This window comes from Phyllostomus discolor, chromosome 2, assembly GCF_004126475.2.
Source record: "Phyllostomus discolor isolate MPI-MPIP mPhyDis1 chromosome 2, mPhyDis1.pri.v3, whole genome shotgun sequence".
In the NCBI taxonomy this organism is placed as follows: Eukaryota; Metazoa; Chordata; class Mammalia; order Chiroptera; family Phyllostomidae; genus Phyllostomus; species Phyllostomus discolor.
Window position 1 is genome coordinate 103,777,346 of NC_040904.2, and position 22,843 is coordinate 103,800,188.

At 44.6% G+C, this 22,843-nt stretch overlaps 1 protein-coding gene and 1 long non-coding RNA gene across 15 annotated transcripts in view; both read left to right on the plus strand.

The window, feature by feature from the left end:
- KALRN (kalirin RhoGEF kinase) overlaps positions 1–22,843 on the plus strand; it is a 701,923-nt gene that overhangs the window by 584,326 nt on the left and 94,754 nt on the right. For 6 of the 14 annotated variants that reach the window (XM_028504796.2, XM_028504798.2, XM_028504799.2 and 3 more), the window contains exon 1: positions 7,738–7,822. The exons of 7 other annotated variants lie outside the window; for them this stretch is intronic. In XM_028504796.2, coding sequence (XP_028360597.1) covers positions 7,738–7,822 — 85 coding nt within the window. Of the gene's footprint in view, positions 1–7,549; positions 7,823–22,843 lie in introns of those variants that run through there. One more of the 14 variants, XM_028504795.2, reaches the window with a different exon arrangement.
- Positions 12,183–15,790, plus strand: LOC118498904. Its single transcript, XR_004901397.1, has 2 exons — positions 12,183–13,174; positions 13,403–15,790. It is a non-coding gene; the product is annotated as an uncharacterized LOC118498904 (long non-coding RNA).

Genomic DNA, 22,843 nt, shown 5'->3' on the forward strand with positions numbered 1-22,843 from the left:
GATCCATAGTCACATCTTCCTCTGACTGTAGTGGGAAAGGTGCTCTGCTTTTAAGATGTCTCATGATTATATTGCATTCACCTGGACAATCCAGGATACCCTCCCCATCCCAAGGTCCTTGACATAATCACATCAGCAAAGCCCCTGTTGCCATGTAAGGGAACATATTTACAGTTCTGAGGATTAGGATGTGGACGTCTTAGGAGGGCATATTCTTCCAACTACATCCTACCTTTCTCCTGACCAGCCTGCCTGACTCAACTTTTCCCCGGTAAAGCAAAGCACACTGTGATCTAGCACTTGCACCTTTCGTTCCCCCTGCCTGGGGCACTGCAGATACTCCAGACCCTCAGATACCTGGATGGCTTGCTGCCTCATTTCCTCCACATCTGTGCTCAAATGTCACCCAATTAGAGAAGTCTTCTCTCACTCCCACCCTCTCCCACCACACTGTATAGGCCTTTCCCTGTTTCACTTTTCCTCATTGCATTATTCACTACCTGACATATTTATTAATGTTTATTGTCTATTCCTCCCACTGCCCCACCCCCAGATTCTCCCTACAAGTGCAGGAATTTTGTCTGTTTTGTTCATTGCTCTATCCTCAGCATCTAGAACAGTGGCTGGCATATAAGAAGTTCTCAGTAAATACGGGAGGGAGGTAGAGAGGGAAGAAGGGAGGAAGGGAGAAGGGAATGGAAGGGAGGGAGGAAGGAAGGAAGAAACCCCTGAGGAGTTCATGAGTGAAGGACCAGGCTCAGTGCATTCTCCATCCCCTAAGAACTATAGAGGAAACTGTCTTAAGCTTTAGCAGGAAGGAGCTTAAGGATGGGAAGAGGAAATACTGTTCTGATGGTAGGAGTTCTGATTGAGGAAGACTTTGAAATTCTATTTCCTGAAAAGTCTTCTGTGAGGACACATGGGCTCAGCACCTCTCATTTATATGGAATTGTTGAAAAGTCAGAAACATAAGGATGGGCTGTACCTCCCCCATCCCTCCTAGTATTGAAGTCTTCAACAAACTGATTTGAGTTACATCACGGCAAAACGTACTTGGCATTCAGTGTATCAGAAACCTTTCCATCACACCCTGTGCATCTACACGCTACTGCAGCTGCTCCTGCCTGTGGGAAGGAAGGCGGCATTGACAGTCAGGATTGAAATGCCATCCTTTACAGTGGACACTTAGCAATGGTAAGCCTTCCTAAATTGAAACTCAGTCAAGGTGATAGACTGGCACTTCTACTGCCCTACTTCGGGAACACTTTGACCTACTTAGAAGTAAACATTTCTGGAAGTGGACAAAACCTGGGGTGATTTGTTTTTAGCAACTCCAGCTGCACCCATCTCTCACTTTGATAAATAGCTTGCCTACTCCTGAGCATAGGCGGCCACTCAGTGGCAGACCTGCAGGCTGCCTATGGCTCTACCTCTCCTATGTCCCACAGAACACGAACATTGGCTGTTCTGGGAAGACATCTGGGTCTTCTGTGAAACTCCATAGTCTTCATCAGTACTGTCTGAACTACCCCCTAACCTGGGGTCTGGGACAGACTGGCAGGTGATCCGTGAAAACAAAGAGGATGATTGACAGGATGGCTTAACTTTATTGAGGATGAGTGAGATAGCCAGAAAGAGACAGTCAGGTGTCCGTCCGATAGGCAAGAACAGAAGAACGCATTTACACATATAGGATGAGCGAAGTGATGATTTGGTCACTGGAGTCTGGGAGCTGTCACCAGGCAGATGGTAGTACTCACAGGGCCAACAGTGGGGCTGCGGCTAGCCCACGCTAAACGGGGATAATTAGGAGAGGAGATTACTGTGCATAATGCTGGCAGTCATGCTTTTTCTGCAGACATTATTAAAATAGTACACATTATTTCGGATTAGTTACCCACACAGACATTATATGATTATAAAAGATATATTTAGGGCCCTGGCTGGCATAGCTCAGTGGATTGAGCGCGGGCTGTGAACCAAAGTTTCACAGGTTCGATTCCCAGTCAGGGTACATGCCTGGGTTGCAGGCCATGACCCCCAGCAACCGCACATTGATGTTTCTCTCTCTCTCTCTTTCTCCCGCCCTTCCCTCTCTAAAAATAAATAAATAAAATCTTTATTAAAAAAGATATATTTAGAGTTCAAATTAAATATCACACCTCCTTTCTCTGATCTTAAATGTTTCTGGTCACTGATGATTATCTCAGTCCCTCTTTTTTACAGAAAGGTAAAACCTCTACCTATGTCCAGTCCTGGTCTGCCTGCAGTTTCCCTTTACTACCACAGAAACAATTGAACCAACTACATCTCCTAGGACTCACCCTGTTCTTTGTCTAGGGAACATGTCTTATTCACCTTATATTTGTCACATAAATTTCATATATTCATATATATGTTCATATGTTCATATATATAAACATATATAGGTTATTCATATATATAGGTTATTTATATGTTCATGTATATAAACATATATAGGTTATTGCAGAGAGTAGATGTTCAGAAACCAACCATTTGTTGGATACATGGTCGATACTTGGCAAGAATCTTAGAGTTTTAAGCCATAGTCAGGGTTAAAACTTTCTATTCATAAATGAAAGCCAGGACAGGGTAATTTGGGGAAAATTGTCAACCAACCGGGCAGCTGACAGGCCGGAAATCTACACAGGGAAGATAACGGTTAAGGAGTGTGCAGTTGGCAAATGAAGAGCATGACAGGCGGTGGAAGGTACGCCAAGGGACAAGTGAAAGCATTTGAGTCCAGGTGCTTCCCAAACTCTATTTATTATCAACATGCAGGAAGTAATCCCAGAGTGTGTGCAGGTGGCCTGGAGGTCAGTGGTTCTTAACGCTTGGTTCACATTGAAATCACCTGCGGAGCTTTTTAAACCTCTAGATATGAATCTGGATCAGAATGTGGGAGTAGGTGCTGGCAGTGAGAGTCACTGCTGGAGGAAAAGGCGGGTCATTGATGGGTCGGAGTGGGTGGGATGAGGAAACCAGGGCCTGTCCTCCGTGTTCACCAGGACACAGCCCACAGCCCGCGGAGCCTATTCGAGCACGCTCTGTAAGAGGTGTGCACTGTGCTTGTCACAGTAAGAGGGTTCTCAGGAATGTCCAGGCACAGTTGCTCTTCCTTCTGTCCCTGGACTGTGCTCTCACTAAGAAATATGGGAAATGTGATTTTTTTTTATAAATTCTTTTTTTTTAAAAGATTTTATTTATTTATTTTTAGAGAGGGAAGGGAGGGAGATAGAGAGAGAGAGAAACATCAGTGTGCGGTTGCTGGGGGTCATGGCCTGCAGCCCAGGCATGTACCCTGACTGGGAATCGAACCTGCGACACTTTGGTTCGCAGCCCGCACTCAATCCACCGAGCTACGCCAGCCAGGGCTGGAAGTGTGATTTTGAAAAACTCTGTTTCTATAAATCAGAAGAGAACAATCCTAAAGGAAAAGTTTTCACCACACATGTGTGTCGGTGCAAAGGGCAGAAGCCTGAGGTCATGGTGCAGCGTTACTGAAGCCTGTGGCTGAGGAGCGGGGGAAGGGCAGTCCTATCAGTCCCCACTATTAGGCCCAGCATTTTGGTTTACCTGGCCAGTATGTCTGCAGACTGAGACTCTCAGGAATTCCTTAGGGTTCTTCTGCTGTGAGGAATGGGGATGAGACATAACATAGACACACAGGGAGGCAGAACACCTTATTCATAGGAAAATGGACTTTGACTAAAGATGAACTCTGCCAAAGATAAGCATAAGACTCAGCCGTCTGTTTGGAAATTAAGAACACTGTAAAGATATTGCTATAACTCCAGGGTTCTCAGCCTGAACTTTGGGAGTGAGTGGCTAGGTATTTGAAAACCCTGAGATTAAAGACATTCAACTATCTTATGCCCTCCCCAAAAGGAATTTATTTGGGGCTCAAATGAAGTCCAGGGATCAACAATACTTTGGGGAAAAGTGTATCTAATTATTCAGATGATATTATCAAAACTATCCTCTTACTCTCTCTTCCTCTGTCGATCTCCCCTATCTGTCTGTTTATCTATCTATCTATCTATCTATCTATCTGTCATCTATCTATCTATCATCTATCTATCTCATTTCTTTCATCCATGTGGGCTTTATTCTCAGGGAGTTTCTTCCTGTGTGCTTATGGCACGTTGGCCTCCAGCTTCCTTAGGCTAACATTGTACCAACTCAGAAATCTTGTGGGAAGCTGCTTTCCCAGTAGTTCTTGCTAAGGTATCACAGTTCATTGGCTGAAACTGGATCATGTGCTTAAGCTGAGCCAATCCTTGTGACCAACTGGCCAAGCACAAATCACAGGCCCAAATGTGGAGGAGGCTGGGGACGGTGCGGTCAGCCACGCCTCAAAACAAGTTCTGAGGATGGAGGAGGACTGGTTCCTTAAAGAAAAATCAAGGTGCTATTATCAAAAACAAGTGAGCATAGGTCACAAAAAGATGGGGGGAAATCCTCTAAGCTAGGGGTTCTCAAAGTGTGGTCCGTATAGCAACAATATCAGCATCACCTGGGAACTTGTAAGCAATGGAGATCCTCAGGTCCCAACCACATCCACTGAATCAGAAACTGTGGGAGCTGGGCCCAGTCACCTGTCTTTAACTCGCCCCCCGCCCCAGGTGATTCTGATGCACATTCAAGTTTGAGAACCACCACCTAATACCAGTGGTTCTCAACCTATGCTGCATATTACAAGCACCCAGGAACTTTTAAAAATACCAATGTCCACCTACACCCAAAGGGAATTAATCTGAATCTTGACACAGAGCTGAGGGTTGGGGGGCGGATACCCAAGCATCAGTGTTTCCTAATCTTGGTTCCACCCTAGAATCACCTGAGAGCTTTATAAAAACAAAACAAACAAAACAAAAAAAACCCCTAATGCCTATTATTTGCTAAAGTTTCCCTGATGATAAGCACCAGTGTTTAAAAACCATTGACTTACCATATCCCCTCTAAATTGTCTTAAGGGTATCACCTTAAAATATCTAGATGCAGGTTATAGGATTCAGGCACCTATTTTCTTAAATCCCTCAACTCAAAACTTGGTCAAATATCTAGTGTTGATTCCCTTTTTGCTCACGTACATGGCGAGTCTGTCCAAGTGGCTAGCTCTGCAAGGGCTGGGGTCATTTTTGTGCACCAATGTAGACCCGATGCCTAGAGCAGAGCCTGGCACGTAGTATCCAAACAGGCGGACTGAGTGGGTAAATCAAGTATCTGTTGATTCTTGTGTCATAGCCCCCATGCAGTGAATCAGAAGCAAAAAAAATTTCAGTTTTAGAAGGGTTGAAGATACTGGCCATTTTCTACCCTGGGCTTACAAAGAACAGCAAAATGGGTGTTCTCTTTGGTGACATGGAAGAGAGAACTAGACAACCATACTGGTTGCCACAGGTCAGAATGGAAACCCAGGATAACTATGGTCCTGTAGTAATTCAATCCGGCAAGATGAGACTGACCAGTAGTTGGGATAATCAGTGAATCAGGAATCTGGCGTGCAGGCTGCATAGGCAATTTGAACTGTCATTTCTCTGTTTTGTATGTGGAGCACCAGAGGCACGTTTCCTGCTCAATAGTGAGATCCTTATGTAATTCTTGCCAGGAGAGGCCGTCAGGGAGATGGCAGTGGTAGAACTGGAAGTCAGATTTCGTTTTCCCTATGAGGTAGAGCTCTTTAGAGTCCTTTTTAGAGTTAAACCACCAAAGCCTCATCAGTTCATTCATTCAGTTTCCTCAGATATAATAGAGGACCCCACCTTATAAGGTTTTTTTTTGTGTGTGGACAAATGAATTAATAGGGAGCAATTAGGAAACTTTTTGACACATATAAATGCCCAAAACATGTTAACAATTGTTACCCATTAAGTCGTCTGCTATCATTTACTGAGCATCTACTGTGTTCCAACCATGAGGCAGATGCTGCAGCACAGAGATAAATAAGGCACAGCCCTGGCCATGTGGCTCAGTTGGTTGGAGCATCGTCCCATGCACCAAAAATGTTATGGGTTCAATGCCCTGTCAGGGCACATGCCTAGGTTGCAGGGTCAACCCCCCCACCCCCGCTGCCACTGGGGTGCAAAAGGGAGGCAACTGCTTGATGTTTCTCTCATATCAATGTGTCTGTCTGTCTGTCTGTCTCTCTCCCTGAAATCAATGAGCATATCCTCAAGTGAGGATTTAAGATAAATAAGGCACAAATCTAAACAGTTCAAGCTGAGAAAGGAAACCTCAAATACTGGTAATTCCTGGAAGTCTTGTCCCTTGGCTGTATTTCTTTTGGGTGGGAATTGGTTACCTGAGTGATTCTGGGTTTTATTCCTCTAACAAATTTCCCTATTTTTCTGATGAATGAGCCCTCTGTGCTTTATGAGTATTGTGTGTTTCCATAATCCCTCTTTCACAGAGCTGGACACAAAGGAATGGGAGAGATGGCCTGTGAGTGATAAACTCATTCACTCTTAGGTAGGTCCAGTGATGCGGTCCAGATGGGCTTCATGGGAGGAGGGGGGATATGGGCTTGGCCTTGAAATATGAAAAAGATTTAAAAAAGAAAAGGACAGAGATACAATAAAGAAATGACAGTTGCATTGTGGTGGTGGTGGTGGTGAGTGGAAGCTGCTATCATCAGGAAGATGTGGGGCATTTCTTTGCTGCCGTCCCCTCACCTGGAACCATTCAGCATCTCTCTAACAGGCACTTCCATGGATAGGTCTTTTAAAATTCTATTAGCAATCCTTTGTCCGTCTTTTGTATACTTTTTTGAATGCTGAAATTGAAGATCAAAAAAGTGCAGTGACTTGCCTAAGGTCAAACAGCTAGTAGGTGGCAAACAGCTTTGAACTTCAGTTTTATGACTCCAAATCCAGAATGCTTTCGAACAACGTCATTACAGCCCACCAGCCAACAAAAAAGTGAGGTGCTATTATAAGTGTTAGCATGAAATATCAAAAGGAGAAAAAGAAAAGGGATAGTGAAGGTGGTTTCAGTGCAGAGGAGGCTGTCAATGTTTGAAGGCTGAGGGGAAGGAGCAGTTGAACCTGTTAGAGAGAGAAAGCAATATTGAGCCTTGAACCTAAATCTGGTCCTGTCCCACATAGGGTGTCCAACCTTTTGGCGTCTCTGAGCCACACTGGAAGAAGAAGAGTTGCCTTGGGCCACACATTAAATCCACAATACTAACGAAAACTGATGATCAAACAAAGGTCTTAAGTAAATTTACGATTTTGTGTTGGGCCGCATTCATAGCCATCCCTGGTCGCTTGCCGCCCGCGGGTCGCGGGTTGGACACCCCTATTGGTGGCCTTTGGGGAAAGGAAGCTGCACAGAAAGGGGACACATCGGCTTTGTGCCAGGGGCTTGGTGTGCAACAGACCGTCCTCTCTCCCTAGTTTGCCCAGTGGCCACAGCCGCAGGCGGCAGGCGTTGCTGAAGGCTCGGAGCGCGGGGCTGCCCGGTACTCTAGCAAACAGCTGGACTTTGGAACTCCGCCCCCTTAGGCCCTCCTTCCCTGCACGGGCCCCACCCCTCCTGGCTCCAGATCCCAGAAAGTGAGACACCGATCGCGGTGTCCAGAGAGGACTGCTAGGAGCGACTTCTCAAAGGCAAGAGCTGGCTCCCTGGCCGCGGCGCTGAAGTTTCCTGTCCACTGAACTACCCCGCGCTGCTGGCGTCCCGGGCCATGCTGGAGCGCTGGGGCCGCGCGGCAGCATGAAGGGCAGCGAGCGGGTTTACTCCCGAGGTCCCTCTTTGGGGTGGCTCTTTGCCAGGTGCTGCTGTTGCTTCCCTTGCAGAGGTGAGTGGCTGTCGGCACTTACGCCCTCTTTTAGCCAAAGACTGGGGCGGCTGAATGCAAGGGAGGGGTGGGAGAAATAGGGCTGGATAGTGGGAGGGCGGCAAAGGGAGACAGTTTGCTGTGAACCGTGTTTATTTCGGTTTCCCTGGCAAAATTCGCGCGGGCTCGCTCTCTCATTGCTCGGTTCTGACTTGCCTGCGGAGCTGCATTTTGGAAACTGTTATTTATCAGCGATTTTGGATGTCAGGGCGCCAGCCCGCTGGGGAGTGGGGTGCGGATGCAGCGGGTGGGGAGACAGCACTCGGAGCCGAGTGTGTGACCCCGCAGTGGCAGAGCCGCAGTTCCCTGCTCTCATTTACATATGGATCTCAGCTGCGGGATTAACTGATGACTCCTAGCTATAGGAATGCGTTTGACACTTGTCTCTGCACCAGGAACTATTTTTGCCAAGTGACAATTTTCTTTAGGGACTGGAGCTGGCTTTTCTCTGCCTGGGTTTTCGCAGGCCTAAGTAGGTTTGCAACTCTGGGCCAGAGTTTGCCTCATTAATTAACCAAGAACTCTTTATGTACCCAATTAGGACTGTATTTAATTATTCTGCTAATTTTAATGTTGAGGAGACTTTCAGGAAGCAACTAATTCCCCCCACTCCCAAATCAGCCTGCAAAACAAGATGGTGAGAAGTATGACAGAGGGGAAGGCTATCAACTGGGTAGCCTCTCCCGAAAAAAGAAATCCAGTTTTCCTAGATAGAGTTAGCAGATGTTCCTAAAGCTGTCCTGCCACGTTAACACTTCAGCTCGGAGGGTGGGGGAAAGAGGGATTCTGTTTCTGTGTGGTTAGAAGTGAGATGCAGCCTCTCACTTGACATTTGCCCTTTTTAAGTGTCATCTGTTGGACCTGTCGTCTCCACCTCCACGTACAGGGCCCTCGTCTCTGTCTTCATGGTTGCCTGACGAAGTCCAAATGGAACTCTCTCGATTACTGATGAATAAACGTTATCCAAGTTCCCCTTCACCGTCTTCTATGCCACACATACAGCCTGACATATGCTCCATCCTGAGCAGCGATAAGGCTACAAAAACTAATTAAAACTGAAGGACCTTTCCCCAAATCAAAAATGTTCATAATCCCAGCATTAGAGTCTCTCAATCTGAATTTAATTAGAACAGCCCAGAACTGTGTGGTAGCTATCTCTAAGAGCCAGAATTCAGATGGAGAAGAAATCGTAGAGGGCCAGAACCCTCACAAATATCCAAGCCTCGTCCAGAGACATTTAAAACCAAGGCTGGGAGTTGAAAGAAGGGGGCATTAAAAGGGCGAGAAAGCAGGAAATAGCCAAAGGGAGTCTGAGTGGGTGGGTTTTGCTCTGCTTTCATGGCGAAGGGTTTCCAAGCAGGATTTCTTGGGAGTCCATTTCCTGTCCAAAGGCAGAATTCAGGGATTTGGGCGCTTTTCCAGATGCGTGGCAGCCCAGCTTCCCTACAGAGTAATTCTCTCGGGTCTCTCCAGCTTTTGCTTTGTTTGTGAATTGGCCTGGCTGTCCCTCTGTGCTGTGGCTGAGGAGGGGGTGAGTAGCTGGTTTAGGGCTCCTGCTGGGCTGCCTCCTGCCTGCAGGATCGGGAAATTGGAGGCTGCAGGCTCTCTGGCTTGGAGACAGGCACAGGAAGAAAAGTGGTGTCAGATGAGCCAGAGCTGGAGGAGACCACTGACCCTCAGCTGAACACTGAAGGACCAGAAAGGCCCAGCAGCAAAAGCACCTTTAAAGGGAAAAGGAGGTTAACCAATGTGCGTGCTTCCTCTTTACTCCTTCATCTTTCCTAGATCAGAAACATGTGAAGAGGGAAAACTGGGGCTCAAATCTGAGAAAGATGGTAGGGAAGGTGAGTTAGCCACCCTTCAAAGAACTGCTGGCTTCGGCTAGGCAGGGCGATAGTATCTGAGGTGTTGGGGCACCTCCCCTGGGGCCCCTGCAGGCTTCTCTAACTGAAAAGAGAGATCTGAATCTCCACCCCACATGTAGGCATCTTTCAGAAGCAGATCGAAAAACAAGGTGCCTTGTGCTGAGCTTGAATACATCGTCCAGAGCCCCAGAACTATATGGGGGAAAGTGCTGGATTACGTGACAGAAGGGCCCAGGGAAAATTCCGAGAGAATGAGTAGAGTGGAAGGGTTCGATGAAAGGTGATCTTTCTTCCCTACCTTGATGTTGGTGTTGAAGGTCTGCTTCCCTTTTCAGTTAAACCAGTTTCTCTGGTTGTTTAGACTTAATGCAGTTGAAAGGCAACTTCCCCTTTTCAATAAAAGAAGGTGATTATTGAGTCTCTATCTCTTCTCCTGAGAGAAGTTGGCTCTTTCCTACTCCTCCAGGAGCTAATAGGTTGGAACCCACCACAATGGATCCCAACTCAAGGGGCCTTCACTTTAAGTCCCTCAGGATTTAAAGGACACCTCCTTGTAAAGTCTAAGGAAAAGGAACCAAGAGGAAATGGTACGTTCTGGTTATTTTTGACTCAAAGCTAAGTGAGGCACCCTGCACTATCTCTGGTGAATCTTAAGTGGTTGTAATTGTTAGCACTAGAGTAAGACTCAAAGATTTAGTGATGTACTTGTGTGGCTTTAAAACACCATATTTACGAAAAGTGTGGAATGAAATTAGTTGAGCTTGTCTTTTGATTCAGACAAGTGAGAAAAGCAACAATCTGTTTTTCTCCTCCAGTTTTTTGATTCTGTGGAGCACAAGAAAGGTAAAGGGGCTCCATGAAAGGTGATCTTTCCCTACCTTGAAATTGCTGTTGAAGGGTGAGAAAACAGAAAAACAAGGGTAAGATGGAAATGGAGATCAGGTGGGAAGGAAGAAGGACGACAAATAACATTTATAACTGCCTTTTTGGAAGTGAAAAATAGCCAAGAGTGAGATAATAGCATGCATGTGTCTGAAGGGCTATTTATCACTGATGTCACACTCTGTAGGAAGTTTCAGGGTTGCTTTTGCTTCTTATACTTTCCTTTAAGCCCAAAGAAGTGGGTCAGTTCTGGATTCTCTTTTAGTTATCTTAAATTTTTTTTAAAAAAAAACAACTGCTTTGAGAATGACAAAAGGGATTTCAAACCCCCTGGAGTTTGCTAAGCCTTGGGTTTCAGGCTGGAATTTGTGACTTCTTAGATCTCGAATCCTAGAGATTTTTCTGACCTTGCTAGGATGGAAGCCAGTTTTAGAGCCTTTAATTTTCAGGTTAACTTGTAATTAATTTTGTGTATGTGGGCCAAAGTCCCTTCTTAGAAACCTTTCCTGATTACTCTCCTCCTCTGCTTCTCTACTGTGTGGGAGGTTTATTTATACTTATTTATTGCTGTATCATTGTCCTTCCATCTCAAGCGCATCGAGTGTCCCCATTTACACTGTGAGACAGTGGCAGGAGTCAGTATCTCAGAAGAGATGAAGGGGTGGTGACTTGTCCAGGCTGACTCAGCTCAGCGGGGAGGGGCTGGGATCACGTTCCCATGGCTCTTTTACCAGGAGGGCAGTGGGGTTCCAGCTTGCTTCTGATGTCATACAGTGTGGATAAGAGTTATGGGGGTTCACAGGACATCCCAAGGCATTCTCGTCCATAATTTATTTTTCTTTGACTACTTTTCCCCAGAGTCACTAACCAAGAACATTGACTTGATGTGACTGTCTCTTCTTTGGCCCAATAAATTCATACAGCTCATTTTACAGACTGAATTGAATGTGTGAAACCATGACTCCAGGTTCCTTTAGAGAGGTGTTGGCAACCTCAGAGAGGAGCCCTTGTGACACTATCATTTACTTTAATTCACCACCCAAGGGACAAAATCCTTGGGACCTTTTAGTTTCTTCATTTTCCAGGAAGTGCCTTTATCATGATGATGAAAATTGAATTGACCATTTAACATGTATGTTTTCCCAATATACCTCTGGTTTTCTCTGCCTCCCAGGAATATATCTTAATCAGAGGAAAATTACCACACATACACACCCTGACCCTAACCCTAACCCTACTCAACTCCTGTGCTTCCCTTCTCATACCTGATTCTCTGACAGGGGATAATAGCAAGGGTATCAGTTATTACCTGGAGAACAGTATTGACTACCAGTCAGAATGGAACCTAGTAGAATGGGAGTGTGTGGGTTGATGGGGCGAGGCAGAGATTGGAAATGGAAGTTGAATATCCCTCCGGTATAGCTGTGGACCCCACGATCACTGGTAATAAGTGCTGGGGGCATGTCACCCTAATGGCACCACGTGCTACAGGGTGGTAAGTCCTAACGTAGAATAAAAATGTAAGATTTCCAATTCTATCTGCATTTTTATGCTAAATAATTTAAAAGCTTAAAAAAAGCGAACACTGGGGATCTATTTCTGAGCCCAGACGATATTGCAGGCGTTCCTGACTCTGGAGTAGTATTGTTGGTATTCTACATCCTGATGTTCCTTTTGAGAATGCGCTTTTCTTCTGCCCTAAAAATATTCCCCACACTTCTGAAGCGCTGCTCATCCATCAGTGAGTGAGAAGCTGCATGTCCTGCCTTCGCCTTCCAACCAAATCCCTCGCTTTACTTGAAGGAAGACCCCAGATGTTAAAAGCATGGAACTGAAACCTGACGAGGGCTTCTCAAGCAGAAGGGACTAAATCATGGAAAGTTAGAAGGCACCTTAGAGATTATTTAATAGATCTCCTCCTTTATACAGGATGGGACTGAGATCCAGCCACTTGGTTGCAGGCTCAGTCAGAACTAGAACCCTCTCCCTGTGCACTTCACTCATCTCCATTACAGTCTTCCTGGGCATGCGGTTTCTCTCACTCTGGAGAGAGGCAAGGCTGACACATCTGAGAAGGGTAGAGGCAGTCCCCAGCCTAGAACTTGGGTGCTGTTGACTGGAATGATTTGTAGTTCTGGGGTTTCCGGGAGAGGGTAGCTGCATTGCTTGCAACCATTTGGAACTGGACCTGCCTGATCTGCTTTGAGTGGCTGTTCTGTCCCAAGACCACAGAAGGCAGATCTCTGTCTCTTCCAGAATAGCTTGTGCACATGTTCTTAATAAATATCTCCTTATGTTTTCCCTTCTGGTTCCTTTTCCTCTCTTCTTTCTTGTGCCTTTTCTTGAAGTGGACACTTTCAGGTGAAAATGAATCAATAAAGTGCATTCCTATAATTCCATCTTTGAAGGGCACTAATTTTAATGTAACACACCATGTTTTAATTCATTTGAGAAATGTTTATGTGCTCACTGCCTGCTAGCCCTGCACTAGGTACTGGGGGGAATGGATGGAGGATCATAACTGCACTGACCTCATGGGGCTCTTGTGAGGATTAGTGAAGATAAGGTATGTTGCCCTGGCTGGCGTAGCTCAGTGGATTGAGCGCGGGCTGTGAACCAAAGTGTCGCAGGTTCGACTCCCAGTCAGGGCACATGCCTGGGTTGCAGGCCACAGACCCCAGCAACCGCACATTGATGTTTCTCTTTCTCTCTCTTTCTCCCTCCCTTCCTTCTCTAAAAATAAATAAATAAAATCTTTTTAAAAAAAACTGGTTTTAACAACAACAACAAAAAGGTATGTAAAGGACTTGGCATAGCACCAGGCATATAAAGTGCTTATAAAAGGTTAGCTGCTGATGGTAACAGTAATTGTAGTACTGGACACCAGCCTATCCTCAGGGGACTCCTAATAGCTAAATTTGTGTGGGTCCTCTCGGTGGTTATACTGTAAATCTAAGTTTCAAAGCAATTCAATGGTCTTGGCTCAAGCCGTCGTCAATTGTGCATCAATGCTGTGGAGATGTCACTGGCGGGAGGAGGGCCTGTGATCTAGAAGTAGGGATTTTCTTCTTTTTTTTTTTTAATTAAACCGATTTTGAAAAAAGAAAAACACCACAGAATACTTCTAGTATTGTAATCACTGTGTGGTACATAAAAGAGCATTCGAAAGAAGATACTGGCAAAACAACAACAACAACAAAAAAAACCCCCTAAGAATCCTTAAGTGATTCTTCTCTGAGGGAAAACACAAAGTATGAGAACTGGAGAATAGTTACAGCAATTCTGAAGTTTAGATCCTGAGAATGTATGTTCTCCAAAAAGACATCAGTTATTCTTTGCCCACCCCGAAACTTGGGCTACGTGTTTCTGTTCACTTCAGCCAAGGTTTGTTGCACAACCCTTCTGTGCAAGCTTTGCTGGGTCTTCTTCAGGCTGTTTTTCCCAGGATAAAATTATGACCTGCTGCCCATAACAGCCCCCAAGATTTTAGACATATCTCTGAGGACTGACAAATATCTTCTCTATTCCATGTAGGGGGTGGGGGGTATGGGTAGTTTTGCGCCCCACTTAGCAAATAATGGTACACACCTTTTGAAGTTGACAGAACTTGCTGTGTTGGACTTCCTGGAAGGAGGGAGCCCTGGTTACAGCGGGAGTCTGCTAGAAGGCTGCCAGGTTGGTTTTAGCCAGATAAAAGAGCAAAGATCAGAGTTACAGAACAGGTTGTCCCACATTCTTGCTTTCCTGGTTACTACAGTGCGGAAACTGTCAACCGGAAAGGAAGGGACACCTTTTCTGCCCCCAGATTGAAACAGTACCTCCTAAAGCTTGTTTCCAGGTTTATCTGCTTTCCCTTGTGGAAGGATTGATTGTAGGCGAGTGTTTGTTCTCTCAGAGGACTTGGCGTGTAACAGGCTCTCAGGACACTCCCAATTTCTGCCCTCCTACCATTAGAATCTCTGTGTTGCTCCCCTGGAGAAACCAATGTTATCTTTCCCCATCCAAAGGGGGACCAATTGCAAACACTCTGCTTCTTCACAAATTTCAGGTCTCAGTTTTAGACCGAGGAGGGCTTCCTTTACTTCTGTACTTAGAGCAGAGTTTCCGGAAACTGTGGTCACCTGTCACTAGGAAACCTGTTAGAAATGCAAATGCAGGTTCTCAACCCCACCAATACAGAAACTCTAAGGTGGCACCCAGTGGTCTGTGTTTTAAGAAGCTTTCCATTTGGCTATTTTTCTTTGGTGTGTTCTGTTCTCTTTCTGTGTTCTCACTACCCTCTTTACCCTCCCTCCTCCCCTCCTCCAGCTCCAGCAGAAGAATTCTGTAAGTGAAGGCTTCCTGCTTCAGCAGAGTCTTGCTTTGAGAGGTGGCAGGGGGAGACCCCCTCATTGTTCACTTTCCCTTGCCCTGTGGGCCAGGGTGGGGGTGGTGTAGGGACTGGGAATCACCTACAATCACCTACACACTCATTGAGTTGTTCAAACCCCAAGGGTCGAGTAAGGGAAGTTGTTGCATCCTTCTTCCCATTTAAGATTCCTTTGCTTTTATTTTGTTTCCTCATTACTCTTAAAGCTCATTATGCTCACTATAGAAAACAAATCAAATTAGGCAAACATAAGGATCATAAAAGAATAACTTTTATAACATAGTCCTAAACCATCTGGAAACAACTACTACTCAACCACTTAATACAAGTATGTATCCTTTTCTATATGTTTACCAACCATTTTAAAATAAATGGGTCCATATTTTATATACTGCTTTATAACTTGCTTTCACTTAATCTTCTGCACATCTTCCCATGTAGATGCATTTTCAGGATATTTTTAATGCCTGCAAAGTGTTTTATTACAAGACTTGAACTTGACAATAGTTAATGTTGATTCAATATGATTGTTTAAGTTTGGTGGGAAGGGATGCAGAATGACCCTGGGTTAAGAAATAGATCATTCCAGAATTAGACTATATAGACAGACTGATTCTTGTCTTGGGGTTTACGTTATCAGCTCCCTACTTCCCACCTTTACTTTCTACAGCATGTGTGATTTATTCCTCAGGAAGTTAATATGCACTGTGGCTAGAGATGCAGGTTTGACCCCTTCATCCTTTACCTCTTTAGGTGGTTATTAGGAATTTTCTCACTCCTGAGGCTTCTAATTGTGCAGTTGCTTTCACTGAACAGATCCAGGGATTCATTCTCTCTCTCTCTTTTGAGACATGCCTCCAAAATAAGTCATTTCTTAATTATTTTAACTGAGAAAGAGAGCCTTGATTAACTTTTTTCTGCCTAGCAAAATCATACATAAACACTGGCAAGTCATTTGGGAATACAGATAAATGAAGATAAAATCCCATTACCTAGAGAGAACCACATCAACATTCTGAATATATCCCTTTAGGCTTTCTTTCCATGTGGGTATTTTTTTCAGAAATATGTATGATTTAGCAGTGTTATAAACTTCCTTCACATCATGTATTGGACAGCTTCTGTGATGTTTTTATGGGTGCATTCAGTAATATGTTGGAACCAGCTCAGCTCAGCTTGGGATTGTTAAATAGTCAGGATTTTGAAGCCATTGGTGGCTGGAGATGGGCCATGGTGGCAGCATTTGTATTGGGAAAATCACCAGACACCGAAAATCAAGGTGGGTTTTTTGTTTTTGGTTTTTGTTTTATTCAGAGAGCTGGTTTATCAGTATACCATTAGATACACATTTTATAATTTGTAGATATGGTTTGTTTTTCTTTACAATCTCCCTATTTTTGGTTGTTTCTAATTTTTGCTATTGTAAACAATATTGTAATGACCATTGGTATAGTTAAGTCTTAGCATACCCCCATAATTACTTCTTTAGGGTAGACCCCGAGAAGCAGAGTTTCTGAATCAAAGGACATCCAGAATTTTAAGACCTTTTTTTTTTTTTGCCAGTTACCTCCCAGTTTTGAATCCTTTGAAAGAAGAGTGTACTGGTTTTTGTTTTAAGAGGATTTATGAGCAACATCCTCTGGGACCTGGAATTTCATGTCTCTCTATTGTTTACTTCTGTTTACATTTTCCGAATTAATTCTTTTTATATAAGGATATACCCTGGCTGAGAGTATAATAAACTAATGTCTTTGATTCTCAGGCTACATACTTATATGCAGGGTGTACAAAAATATTTTGTAGTTGTTCTGGATTGAGAGGCAATATATTGTGTTGATTAAGAGATTGGACTTTGGAGCCAGAATGAATTTGAATCCCAGCTCTGCTACTTAATAATATGTGTGACCTTGTGCAAGTTACAGAAGCCCTTTGCCTTAGTTTCCCCACCTGGAAAATGGAGATGATCAGAGAATCAGCCATGGGGTTTTACAAGCCTTATGTAAATCATGGGTTGGCATATGTAAATCATTTCGAACTGGCACGGGATAAGTGTTGGATTACTGTTTGCACTGAGGATACAGAAGTCTCTGTGGAACTGTGCCACTGTCACCTTCCAATGATTTCATTAGTCACTTAATCATAAGAGAAATTGAGCTAAGCATTCTTTATCTCAGTCCGCAAACATCTGAGTACCATGTGGCAGGTTTTGAGCTAGCAACCACAGAGAATTTAAGATGTTTCAGTGCCCTTGAGGATCTTGCTGTCTAACTTGAGAGCTGCTCCATAGGTATGGAACAGTAAATGATAACAAGAAGAGGAAAATAGTTGCTGAAGACAATAAGAGGAAAGATGCTCCAAGGTCCTACCTGATTGCCGCTGAGGCCGATGGGAGCACAGTGGCCTGGGGTCATCTGTGGGGACTTCTCAGGAGATGTAGGGTTCTCTGTGGGCCTAAAGGGCAGGAAGGCCTTTTTAAATGGGTGAGGAGACGGGGTGAGCAAAGCAGCAGAGATGTGCAGGGGACACGGAGGAAAGCAGGTCAGAACTGCCTTCTAGAGCTGTGCTGTCTAATTCAGTGCCATTAGCCGTATGTGGCTACTGAGGACTTGATGTGAGGCTAGTCTAAATTGAGAGGTGCTGTAATTACAAATTACACACCACATTTCCAAGACTTAGTGCCAAAAAAACATGTGAAGTGTCCCAGTAACTTTTATACTGATCACATATTGAAATGCTAATGTTCTGGAGATACTAGGTTAAATGTAATATATGAAAATTAATTGTATATGTTTTTACTTTTTAAAATGACTACTAAAAAGCTTAAAATTATATACGTGGCTCACATTTGTGGCTTGTGCTATATTTTTGTTGGACGAGCTGTCCTAGAGTTTATGGACCAGGATACTACATGTGCCATAGTAGGAAGTTTCCAACTGTCTGTCCTTTTATGCCAACCCTGGGCCATTCCAAGGCCATCCTTCCAGTTCTCTTCATAAATCCAGGAGAACGGTGGCCTTTCTGATGCTTACGGATGCCCATAGACCTTCTCACCTGAAACTTTCAAGAAAAGCAGTTATACATTTTCCTTTCTAGGCAAAATACTTCATGAGGGAACAAGTGGGGCTTGAGTTGTAAATTCTCCTCACAGAGCTCAGATTAGCCAGTTTTTAGGAACCTAATGAAGGAAAAGCCTAGAAAGAATAGTGAACAGGAAGAGAGTGACAATGGGCTCACATCCCCCAACTCTCTAGCCCCTCAGTTGATTCAGTCCAGTCCTGCTTCTTTATGTGGCAAAAGCACTGCTAGCTGGCAGGCCCAGGGTGTAAGGGAAAAGATGGGGCTGTGTGGCTGCATGGGGAGAGCCCACTGCCCTGACTCCTGGCTGAACCTGTGCAAGTTTCATTTTGTCATTTAGCTGAATGATGTTGTGAGTATTCGATGGTATTATTCTGGGCAGCATTTTCCATCCCCGTTTTTGTCCTCCTGAAGCATCACTGAGTGCCAGGCTGAGCCCAGTGCCGTACAGGCTGTTGGGACCATCTCTCTATTTTTCTAGGGAGTTCTGTATTTACTACATCTTACATGTCACAGAATACTAGAACTTTACAGTGTGTCAGATCATAAAGATCTGTTTTATCCACGAGAAGAGCACTTTATAAAAGAAAATTAGTAAAATGCTATCATTCTGTCGGTAGCATATTGCTTGTATTTTATAGTGGAGACAGTGAAATATACACTAATAGTCCTGCTCTTTTGTTTGGGGAAATTGGGAGGGCAGAGGCACTGGATCAGGTCTGTGGGGAGACTTAGCTCTTTGGAAGGAATCCAGGGGACAAGGGGTCTCAGTGAACCAGAAATCACTTTCAGCTTCCTGTGACTATGTCCTAGCCACCTGCTCTAGACTCGCTTTCACAGAAATCTGGCCCGCAGTGCTAACTTGCATCTGGTGTTTCCAAATGTCTGGAGGGATTCTGGGGGCGGGGGGGGGGGGGGGGGGGGGGACTTTACCCCTCTGAAATCATAACCAGATTCCCAGAACCTAGCAATGAGGATAGGTCTGGCTGGTTCTGATGAAATCAGGACCTTGTTCTCCAAGCAAGGCCAACCAACACAGGAAGCCTTCCTGTGACCTTCTAGGCCAGCTAGAAGGTCAGTGTTGATCTGAAGCCAGGCCTGAACAGCCAGTGTGCTCCAATCTAATCGGCATCCCGTGAAGCCTTCTCACAGAACCCAGGGGAGTCTGTGGCTGCACAGAATTCCAGGGGCCTTACCCACGGTGTCCCAGACTGATCATCTCTGGCTCCTCCAGGACTGGAGGGTAATCAGAAATCACAGCCGGTGAACAAAATGGACATGGCATAGCCCTTGTAAATGTACAGTTCCGAGGGGACAGCAGGTCTCTCTCACACACACAGACACACTTTTCTTAGTGTTCTCAGAGGGTGCTATGAGAATATCTGTTAGTAAAATAGTACAATGAAGGTGGGAAAGAGATGGAATTTTGATTGGTACAAGAGGGACTGACAAAAGTACCAAAGTCTGGTTACTACCATCCTGCTGGCCCCCAGGAGGATACTGTTTGCATTCTGGACCAGGTTTAGAGAGTCTTCCCCAAAAGTTTTTGCTAAATATTATGGAAGAACACAAGAGAATTAGAATTTAAAAATCATAAAGGCAAATAGCTTTGTGAAATTCACATTTCTTTCTCTTCTTTAAACTTGCAGAGACTTTGAAGTTATTTTTTTTAATTTTTCCTGAATTTTATTTTAATCCTCACCCAAGCATATGTTCATTGATTTGAGAGAGAGAGAGAGAGAGAGAGAGAGAGAGACTGATCTGCCACCTCCTGCACGTGCCCCGATGGGGACCAAGCACACAGCCTAGGTGTGTGCCCTGAGTGGGAACCGAGCCCACAGTCTTTTGGTGTGGACTCAATTCAACCAGTGCTCCAATCAGCAAGCCAAGTGGCCAGGGCTATGGAATTCGCATTTCTGGTACTTGCTTGAAGCTGACTTGCTTCCAGAGCTCACATGCTATTCTTTGATCCATAGTCACCTGAGGAGCCTGTACTCTGTCTGCAAAGGACCATTGTCGAGATCCTCGCTTCCTCATTGATGACCTGGGTCCCAATTGAGCTGTCATATTCCTCCATATTTTGACAGTGGGATCCAGATTAAAAGGGCCAGATTCCCATTCACCATTCTCCCTGGGACTTTCCCACCTGGCTCCAGTGTTTGCTCTGAGGAACTGACATGCACAGCTGCTGCCTCCTGCAGTGATGCACCACTAAATATGCCTGATGACAGGTTTCAGCTGACTCTAAGTGACCTCTCTTGGCAATGTTATGCACTTGACTCTGCAACACGCAGGGGGACATTGTACTCAACGGCCTCTGAGATCTTTCCCAGTTCTCATTCCAGAAAGGGATTTAAAAAAGTGACAGTCCTATTGGTTTACTTGGATTCTGCCTGAAAGCAGAAGAAGACCTCAATAGCCTTTTGAGGCTTTTTTTTTTTCAGCTTAAAAAAAATTTTTAAGACCCTGTTTCTTTGTGCTTTGGTTTGGAAATCATACCCCCTCCCCAATTTAACTTCCATCCTAACCACCAAATAGTGCCTTCATTTGGACTTAGAGCACAAGCAGCCAGCTCCACCAGTGTGTCTGTGGATCTCCTCAAACAGCCCGTTTCCCAGCTCCTTCCCAGCGAGGTGGTCAGGTCTAAATTTAACCGTGACCTTGCATACGCAGGCCAGGGCTGCAAGAGCAAAATCAGTGCAGGACTGTTCTCAGGGTGCGTGTGTGACAAGCGCTTGGCGGGGGCAGTTACAGGAGAAGGTGGGCAAAGCTCCTCAAAAGGCCAGATCAGCCCCTGGGGGGAGAAGAAGAGGAGCTCAGGAAGAGAAGTCGAGTCATTCCAAATGACTACTGGAGTTCATCCCGGCTTGGCCGGGTCCCTTGGAGAAAGGCAGCCAAATTCTCCACCCTCTCAGTTTCCTCCCACTGTAAAGTATCCATGACATAACTTACCTGGATTCGTAATTACCATGGCTTCCTGCCAAGCATTATACCACAGTGTTGTGTTCATTCTTGTTCCTTATTCCAAAGTCACCAGTCCCAGATTTATGAGATACAATCTGCACATTTTGTTATGTAGATTTCAGCCTTTGTTCAGTCATCTGGCTTGCATCATTGTTTGGTTTGCATCCTTTTCTGTGTTAATGGACACATACCTCAGAGTCAGGGCTGGGTTAGTATCTGTAATTCTGTTGTGAAGTAACTTTGCAGATTTTTATACTAAAAATGTGTGAATGCAAAGCACTGAAACTACTTTCATTTGTAAAATTTATCTCATTATAATTCATTCACATCCCCAGTTTGTATTTATAGTCGTGATTAGCAGCCTGCACAATAAAATTCATATGTACACACATATGTGACATTTTTAGAGTGGTATCAGATTATGGATCAAATGGGCTGCCTTTATTTTTCTGTGTGATCTCTAACAAACACAGGCAGGGTGGAGAGGCTGCCTTGACTGTGTGCATCTTTCAGAAATGATTACATTTGAGAGGAGAACATCACAGAGTCTGGAGCTGGGAGTGTAACTCTCTGAAAATGCCCAGGTTAGCATCACAAACAGGGACTTGACTAAGAAGGGAACATGGGCCAGTTGGCGCCCTTGTGCTCATCCGTCATTTTCTGTAAATAAACTAGAGGGTGTTTGGGGGCAAATGTCTCTTTAGCTCGGGTCTCTAAGGGAAGAGCATGGATTAGAGATGGTCAGACGGCGTTTCCATCCTGGCCTCAGCACTCACTAAGTTGCATTAGTCTAGTCACTCACGTTATCCATGCTAATTTTTTCATCTTATACTTGGGAAAATAGAGGTGTTTATTTATCCCTGGGGTATTCGTGTGGATTCAAATAAAAAAGGTGTGGAATGTGTGGGTATTACTTTGCGTAGTTTGGAGCTCCCCGGTACAGAGCACTCAGGAGATGCTGCCTTGTGAACCACACCGGTCTTTCTGGTTATCAGATGTTTTTCTGACTTACCGGGCAGTAGTTTCAGTTGAACCTTTAAGTGAGATGGGGGATTCGTGAGTACTCTTCAAACCTGTCCAGAAGAAAAGACTGGTAACTTAGGCTTTTAATTACAGGCCTTTTCCCTAATTTTTTATTTTGGGGAGGGTCCCTGACCAAAACAAGTTGCTGATCTGGTGGGTCATGGAGTTGATTTAGGGAGACAGTTTAATTAAGAAAGAGATCAAAGGTCTCCTCCCTAGACCCGCAGGCCAATGTGTTGGGTTCTTAAGCAATTCGTGGAAGCCACTACTGAAGACCTTTGTATTCATTTATTCTAGGCCTCTGCCATTTAAGGTATAAAAGTGTATGCACTGGTGTGCGCACATGCCAAAGCAATGCTTATATTAAGAGTTTTGGTGGCGTAGGACCTGTCCTGTGCCATTATCCTGTATTTGTGTCCAAAGTTGGTCATCTTGGATATGTTCCTTAATTACTACAATTATCTGCTGTTCTGGTAAATATCTGATCTCCCATTTATGGCTCAAAAATTTCTGTTCTGTCATCAGCAGCCAATCAGAGGTTCTTGTATTCAGTAACCACATTTACCACTTTTTGTTGAAAACAAAGAAACTTAAAATTTTGGTTAAATGTTAACCAAAATGGGTAAATCTAACATTATGGGTTAGATTTAGATTACTCTGTCTGATAGTGAAACTCACAGACCTGCATGTTCAATGGAAAGGAGAGTCAAAAGTCCCCAAAGTCGACTCTCTTTGAGCGTGTCTATGCTGAGTCAGGTCATTCGATCATCCTTGAGTTAATCCTCGTGGTTCAGGGAATAAAAT